Source organism: Onychostoma macrolepis, chromosome 21 (assembly GCF_012432095.1).
Source record: "Onychostoma macrolepis isolate SWU-2019 chromosome 21, ASM1243209v1, whole genome shotgun sequence".
Classification (NCBI taxonomy): domain Eukaryota; kingdom Metazoa; phylum Chordata; class Actinopteri; order Cypriniformes; family Cyprinidae; genus Onychostoma; species Onychostoma macrolepis.
The window spans coordinates 25881507-25889550 of NC_081175.1; the positions used below are offsets into that span (position 1 = coordinate 25881507).

Below are 8044 nucleotides of genomic sequence, written 5' to 3' on the forward strand. Positions count from 1 at the left end.
TGTCAGCTTTCAGTCATACATAAGAATGCTTAAGGTACATCTGACGTTATGACAGAATGTTATTGAGAAATCGCACAAAGATTAGTTTTAACTTTAATAGTCTTTTTTGCAGCTGTAGCCAAACACATTAAATGACAAAATACACTAAGCATTAAAGAATATAAATTAGTAACAGTATGATTTAACAAAGTGTTTTGACTGACCATCTTAATACATAAAATTTTCATAAAAGTCATGAAAATGCAAACTTTTTGTTCTTGCAGGCACCTGTAAACTCAAATTAAAAACATATGAAAAGATGGGTATAATGATGCAAAATCCTCTTGGGGAAAATGTGATATAAATCTTAATATCTACATTTTTGTCCTGTAAAATGTATTTTTCTCTTTAATAGTTAAAGCAACATCATTTGTGTGAAAGAAAGTGGAAGATTAAAAATAAGGCAGCTAGATCAACCTTTACCCCGTTTTTATATAATATCAATACTGATACAAATGATCACCATGCAAATACTGTACTGGTGAAGACATTGTGCACCAGCAGCCCCTCATGTAGCCTTGAGTTACAGATTTATCACCTTTACCCTTTTTCACCTCAAAAGCATTAATACACATTAAACAAATAATTTACCAATATAGCAAAATACATAAAGCTGCAAACATCTGCTATCAAAGATGGAACATCTTTCTGGAGTTTAACAGGAATGAATTAAGTAAATATTGAGTGAATATGAAGTAGCCAATTATCAGATTTTGTATATCTTTTTAAATTCTTCACACCAAGTCAAATATAGTACAGAGGTAATACAAGTTATATGTTTGTAAAGCACATAATATCATGTCTTTGCTGCAGCTGTAGACTGTGAAGAGCTGCTGGATTCAGTGCAGCAGGATGAAGGAGAGCAGAGAACAGCAGAGGAACAGGAAGCTCTGAGTGACACTTTTAGCACTGTTACACAGGTTCCCCTCACAGCATGAGACACTTCCTACACCAGGAAGCAATGTTGTGGTGGCATCACAAAGAGATTTAGAGACACAGCCTTTAAAAACCTGTGACTGGACTCCAATAGTCACTGATGAAAAGATTGAAGAAGAAAACAGTTTGAGTCAGAGTCAAGTTGGCCACTGGTATATGTGATCTGTATCAAATGTATAACATAACTCAGAGAAAGATAATGAACCTTCTTTCTTTTCCAGATTCTCACCTGTTGCATTAAAGCAGCGGTCTTCAGTCCCTAAACAGCTCAATTTGCTTGAGCAGCTCTGTCCATCACAATAGTAACATGACTTTCCATTGGGAGCGTTAGTGCTGGGATCTGCAGGAGGGAAAATAGATTTGCTTTTTTTTCATGGTGCTGGTGTGCTGACTGTGCACACAACATTTTAGGTGCTCGTTGTACCAAAGAAAAAGTTTTTGTCTTCGCTCTGCCTGTAAATCAACATTTGTTTTCAGCTGACATCACATTCCTGATAGAAAATAAAATTCCATTCGACTTTTTTTTCTTGTTAAATGGTTTATAAACTGCACTAAGCAAGTAAAGTACAATACCTGGAGCATCTTGGGCGTTACAGAGATCTGTGCTACAGCACAAATAAGAGCCTTTTCCAATGCCAAGGTTGATGGATCCACTTGGACAGACAGACGGAGCACAACTTTTAACCTTAACTGTAGTACTGTTGACTAAAAACACATGAGTGATAGGAATGAGTAGCTCAAATGAACATTATTTTGATGGAAAATATATTTATAAATATGTCAATTTAAATGATCTCTAATATTTATTAGAGATCTAAGATTGAGGTCCAAAGGTGTAAGACCAGTAAAAATTTTTTTTTAAATTTAGTATTTTTCTGATTTAACACATTTGTAAATTTCAAATTCTATAATCACAATGTAATCAATATAGAACATTCTATGTGTTCAATTATAAATTCTGTCCAGAAAAGAAATTCTGTGTCAGTCAGTTATAATAGTACCTTTCAATCCATTATACTGAACTTACCAGTAACTGTTGCACTGAAGCAGTTGGTAAATCCAGTGACACACTGACTCGTCTGGGCACAAGAGCCTGACGGACTCATGCAGTCATAACAGCTGAGAGAGTATCCTTTAGTAATTAAAAAGAGAGAGACAGTGAGAGAGAGACATCTAATTTGTACACAGTAACATTACAAAAAAATTGTATTTTGTACCTGCAGTGAAAAGAGAGAACAGAATAAAAAGTGACATTTGCAGATCCATCTTTGATCAGGAGGTGAATGAGATAACGTGCCTGTTTCAGCACTCGTTTTATAGCTTATCAGAATGGGGGGGGGGGGCATTTTCTCATTTTATCTCTCCAAATCTGTGTGACTTACATTCTTCTGCGTTCCATACACTGAAAGACAAAAGGGGTTCAAGGTTCAATGTTGTTCATACAGGTCAAACTTGTTTTGTTTTGTTTTTTCACAAGTAAGAGTTTTATTTAATTATATGTTTATGTGTTTGCCTTGTCTGTTAGACTTCAGCTCTACATACAGTACAGTAAGAAGCCGACCTTCTAGAGGTCAAAAATGGTATACACAGTGTTTACTGCATAAAAATGTTTTGAGGTTTAGAAGATTATTATTATTTTTTTTCAATTTCAATGGGATGTCATTCCAAACTTGCATGACTATTATTAGCCTTCCATCCATTGAAAAACAAAAGGGTTCAGCGTTGTTCATACAGGTCAAACTTGTTTAGTTTTTTTTCGTCTTGCCAAATGAGAGGTTGATTTAACTGCGGTTGCTTATTGACTGTTAAACTTAAGCTACATACAGTAAAAGGTTGAGTGACATTTAAATGCAATATTATTAAGAAACCAGGCCAAGAATACTTTCATTTTCTTTCATTCAAAGAGACTGTCTGCAGTGCAACCGTAAGCAAACTGGTTTAAATGGTTTTAAAACTGAAACCAATTTAAAAATTTTAAATTTAAAACAGTGTAACCTAACAAATACTGGGTGTTTTTTTCAAATCTTGAAAATTGTACTCTACACGCAAACTCAAATAAAATCTGACACAAAACCAAAGAACAAATCAGACTGTCACTTAGGAGTAAGCTTGCTATCAAACTGATTAAATTCTTGAGTGTATAAACTAACAACACCCTTCTGAAAAAAGTTCACTTTAACATACTTTTAAAAAGAAAATACTTTAAAAGTATGCTTAAATGTGAACTGAATGTAATGTTTTTGCAAACTTAATTACAAGTTGATAGCAAATAATTAAATATTTTAAATATTTTAAATTTATATTAAATACAGTTTGACCCAAGTAGAACTTAAGTACATATTTATATGTAATTTCATAATTAATTATTTTGTCTTTTAAATATGGTTGAAGTGTAGCTTCTGCTGATGAATGTACTATTAATTTGTTTAGATACATAAAACCATGGCGAGAAATTAATAATAGTATGTCTCCCAAACAAATGTAATGATTGTGAAAATATTCTGTACACAAAATACCAATACAGTTAATACATTATTAATAAAATTACAACATAGGCCTATCAATACATCACAATTCTGAAAAAAAATTGCATTGAGTTGTAGTCTTCTGATGTTTGATGGAAGCAATTGCAAGTGTTATTTTGATTCTAAAGGTACAAAAAAAAAAAGCTTGTTTGCTGCTTGATATTGCAAACTGGTGTGCCTTACCATATTATTTTAATGTATTATCTTAATTATGAACACACTGGTTTGCAGTGCTAACAGTTTTACCGTTTAATGCACTTTGTTTTTCTTCGTTATTTCCCTACAGAGACTAATGAACCGGAAGTCTCGCACATTCACAGAAAACGATTTATTTCCACGTTGAAAAATAAGGTGGATAAGCTAGCAGTTGCGCTGTATCAAATAAAGAGTTTAATAATTTTCTTCCTTTTCCAGATTCTCGCCTGTTGCTATAATGCAGTATTCTTCACTTCCTGAACATCTATAGGAGGTAAAACAGATGTGCTTTCTTTACAGGTTCCTTATTTTGCACAAATTAGTCTTCATTTTCTCTCTTGGCTGTAAAACAACTTTACATTTCAGCTTACTTCACAATATGTTGCAGCCACTTTACTGCTGTTTGCATGCAAAATCTAGTCATTTTGATATGGAATTTTGTGTGAGGGGCAAGGCTTTTCCCCATGCAGATTTCGAAATGATTAACTTCTATATGAGCTTTATAGGTTACATTGCTACAATCTTAATAGTAAAGGTTCTTTACTGGTATCAGTGGTTGCATGAAGAACCTAACATCCATGGATCTTTTCCATTGCAAAAAAGGGTCTTTATAGTGGAAAAAGTGTCTTTAGGTTTTGTTAAAAATGTTGTTTATATTAAGAAAACAGTCCTTATAAGAACTATTCATTGAAAGTTCTCACTACATTGCTGCAAAAACTCCCTTTTGGAAAGTTTATTTTTAAGAGTGTACTATTAATAATAGACAATGGGCCTTTTGCCTGTGAAAATTTCTAATGTAACTGCACCTTTCAATGTTTTGATGTAAACTATTCTATGTTAGTAAAATGCAATAATCTGAGCATTTTAGAAAGATCCATGTTACAGCATGTTTCAGTGCTATTTGCAAAGCCAGTTGGTGAAGCACAATGTTTAAACTTAGTTGTAGAACTAGTATTACTTAAATTACATAAATGATACAGGAATGACCAGTTCAACTGCACATTCTTGTGTAAAGTGAAAATGCTTTAAATGCATTTTTTCTCATTTCAAGCATATATCATTTCATGGCAGGATTCCACCCCTAGAACTGCAGGATTATTGACTCACTGACGCTGATGAGATTAACCCCTTAGGTATCGAAATTTGGTACCGAACGACGAGACGTTTTTCGATACTCGATGCAACCACAAGTGATGGAGCAAAAATAAAAGTTTGTTAGTGTTGCAGTATTCCCGTCTGCTATCGTCTTACATTTACATTTATGCATTTAGCAGACACTTTTATCCAAAGCGACTTACATTGCATTCAAGTTACAGTTTTTACATTTTATCAGCTCTTGCTTTCCCTGGGAATCGAACCCATGATCTTGGCGTTGCTAGCGCCATGCTCTACTATTTGAGCTACAGGAAAGCATAGTATGTGAAATATACCATGAGGTCGAGAATCACTACAATGGTGACGAGGATATAAACGCGATCTCAGCGTGTGTTTCAAGCGTTTGATGAAAGCCTGCCTGTGTATTAAACAATATATATATTGAGCAAAATTATAAACACAACACTTTTGTTTTTGCCCCCATTTTTCATAAGCTGAACTCAAAGATCTAAGACTTTTTCTATGTACACAAAAGGCCTATTTCTCTCGAATACTGTTCACAAATCTGTCTAAATCTGTGTTAGTGAGCACTTCTCCTTTGCCGAGATAATCCATCCACCTCACAGGTGTGGCATATCAAGATGCTGATTAGACAGCATGATTATTGCACAGGTGTGCCTTAGGCTGGCCACAATAAAAGGCCAGTCTAAAATGTGCAGTTTTATCACACAGCACAATGCCACAGATGTCGTAAGTTTTGAGGGAGCGTGCAATTGACATGCTGAGTGCAGGAATGTCCACCAGAGCTGTTGCCCATGAATTGAATGTTCATTTCTCTACCATAAGCCGTCTCCAAAGCGTTTCAGAGAATTTGGCAGTATATTCAACCGGCCTCACAACCGCAGACCACATGTGACCACACCAGCCCAGGACCTCCACATCCAGCATCTTCACCTCCAAGATCGTCTGAGACCAGCCACCCGGAGAGCTGCTGCAACAGTCGGTTTGCATAACCAAAGAATGTCTGCACAAACTGTCAGAAACCGTCTCAGGGAAGCTCATCTGCATGCTCGTCGTCCTCATCGGGGTCTCGACCTGACTGCAGTTCGTCGTCGTAACCAACTTGAGTGGGCAAATGCTCGCATTCGATGGCGTCTGGCACTTTGGAGAGGTGTTCTCTTCGAGGATGAATCCCGGTTTTTACAGTTCAGGGCAGATGGCAGACAGCGTGTATGGTGTCGTGTGGGTGAGCGGTTTGCTGATGTCAACGTTGTGGATCGAGTGGCCCATGGTGGCGGTGGGGTTATGGTATGGGCAGGCGTATGTTATGGACAATGAACACAGGTGCATTTTATTGATGGCATTTTGAATGCACAGAGATACCGTAACAAGATTCTGGGGCTCATTGTTGTGCCATTCATCCACGACCATCACCTCATGTTGCAGCATGATAATGCACGGCCCCATGTTGACTCATGTCACCCATTGAGCATGTTTGGGATGCTCTGGATCGGCGTATACGACAGCGTGTTCCAGTTCCTGCCAATATCCAGCAACTTCACACAGCCATTGAAGAGGAGTGGACCAACATTCCACAGGCCACAATCAACAACCTGATCAACTCTATGCGAAGGAAATGTGTTGCACTGCGTGAGGCAAATGGTGGTCACACCAGGTCACATGGTGGTACCACCTTTTGTGTACATAGAAAAAGTCTTAGATCTTTGAGTTCAGCTCATGAAAAATGGGAGCAAAAACAAAAGTGTTGCGTTCATAATTTTGTTCAGTGTATATATATATATATATATATATATATACACACACAGGTGCATCTCAAATTAGAATGTGTCACGGCACGGTAGGGATGTGCAAGGAAAGAACAAGATCTGGGTCCAAATGCAGGGAAAAAACTACTTTAATTATCAACGCAAAAGCCAACAGGGCAAAAACAAAACAGGTTAAGGAGTGGGATACAAGACGGCAACACAGTGCATGTATCCCCAGAGTCTAAACAGCAACTACAACAAACAATTAATTCCACCAGACAGAGTAGCGGGAGTGAGGTGTATAAATAGTCCATGGTGATGGGGAACAGCTGGGAGTGTGATGAGTGGCAGGTGTGTGGAGTTATGGCAATTGAGTCCGGGAAGACGAGAGGTGGCGACCTCTGGTGGTGAGAGGGATCATCGCGGACCCGGACTCATGACAGAATGTTGTGGAAAAGTTCATTTATTTCAGTAATTCAACTCAAATTGTGAAACTCGTGTATTAAATAAATTCAGTGCACACAGACTGAGGTAGTTTAAGTCTTTGGTTCTTTTAATTGTAATGATTTTGGCTCCCATTTAACAAAAACCCACCAATTCACTATCTCAACAAATTAGAATACGGTGACATGCCAATCAGCTAATCAACTCAAAACACCTGCAAAGGTTTCCTGAGCCTTCAAAATGGTCTCTCAGTTTGGTTCACTAGGCTACACTATCATGGGGAAGACTGCTGATCTGACAGTTGTCCAGAAGACAATCATTGACACACTTCACAAGGAGGGTAAGCCACAAACATTCATTGCCAAAGAAGCTGGCTGTTCACAGAGTGCTGTATCCAAGCATGTTAACAGAAAGTTGAGTGGAAGGAAAAAGTGTGAAAGAAAAAGATCCGTTTACAAAGAAATTTTGGAGCACTTCATGCTTCCTTCTGCTGACCAGCTTTTTAAAGATGCTGATTTCATTTTCCAGCAGGATTTGGCACCTGCCCATACTGCCAAAAGCACCAAAAGTTGGTTAAATGACCATGGTGTTGGTGTGCTTGACTGGCCAGCAAACTCACCAGACCTGAACCCCATAGAGAATCTATGGGGTATTGCCAAGAGGAAAATGAGAAACAAGAGACCAAAAAATGCAGATGAGCTGAAAGCCACTGTCAAAGAAACCTGGGCTTCCATACCACCTCAGCAGTGCCACAAACTGATCACCTCCATGCCACGCCGAATTGAGGCAGTAATTAAAGCAAAAGGAGCCCCTACCAAGTATTGAGTACATATACAGTAAATCAACATACTTTCCAGAAGGCCAACAATTTTTTTTTTTTTTATTGGTCTTATGAAGTATTCTAATTCACTGAGATAGCGAATTGGTGGGTTTTTGTTAAATGCCTTAAACTACTTCAGTCTGTGTGCATTGAATTTATTTAATACACGAGTTTCACAATTTGAGTTGAATTACTGAAATAAATGAACTTTTCCACAACACAAC

The 8044-nt window shown here is 37.3% G+C and overlaps 1 protein-coding gene across 1 annotated transcript; it reads right to left on the reverse strand.

Moving 5' to 3' along the window:
• Positions 1 to 81: 81 nt before the first annotated feature.
• On the reverse strand, positions 82 to 2310 carry LOC131529261 (urokinase plasminogen activator surface receptor-like). Its single transcript, XM_058758887.1, has 5 exons — positions 2193 to 2310; positions 2003 to 2107; positions 1549 to 1680; positions 1205 to 1315; positions 82 to 1072 (listed from the first exon to the last, which is right to left on the reverse strand). Exons 1-5 carry the CDS (start codon positions 2239 to 2241, stop codon positions 879 to 881), a joined length of 591 nt encoding a protein of 196 aa, XP_058614870.1. The 5' UTR covers positions 2242 to 2310; the 3' UTR covers positions 82 to 878.
• Positions 2311 to 8044: the final 5734 nt, after the last annotated feature.

Bases quoted from the DNA above. Each gene is read 5' to 3' on its own strand.
- LOC131529261 (XM_058758887.1), bottom strand. From the start codon at position 2,241: ATGGATCTGCAAATGTCACTTTTTATTCTGTTCTCTCTTTTCACTGCA. The intron at 2,108-2,192 runs GTACAAAATACA...TAATTACTAAAG, and splicing joins GTTCTCTCTTTTCACTGCAG to GATACTCTCTCAGCTGTTAT. The intron at 1,316-1,548 runs GTATTGTACTTT...TCCCTCCTGCAG, and splicing joins TAACGCCCAAGATGCTCCAG to ATCCCAGCACTAACGCTCCC.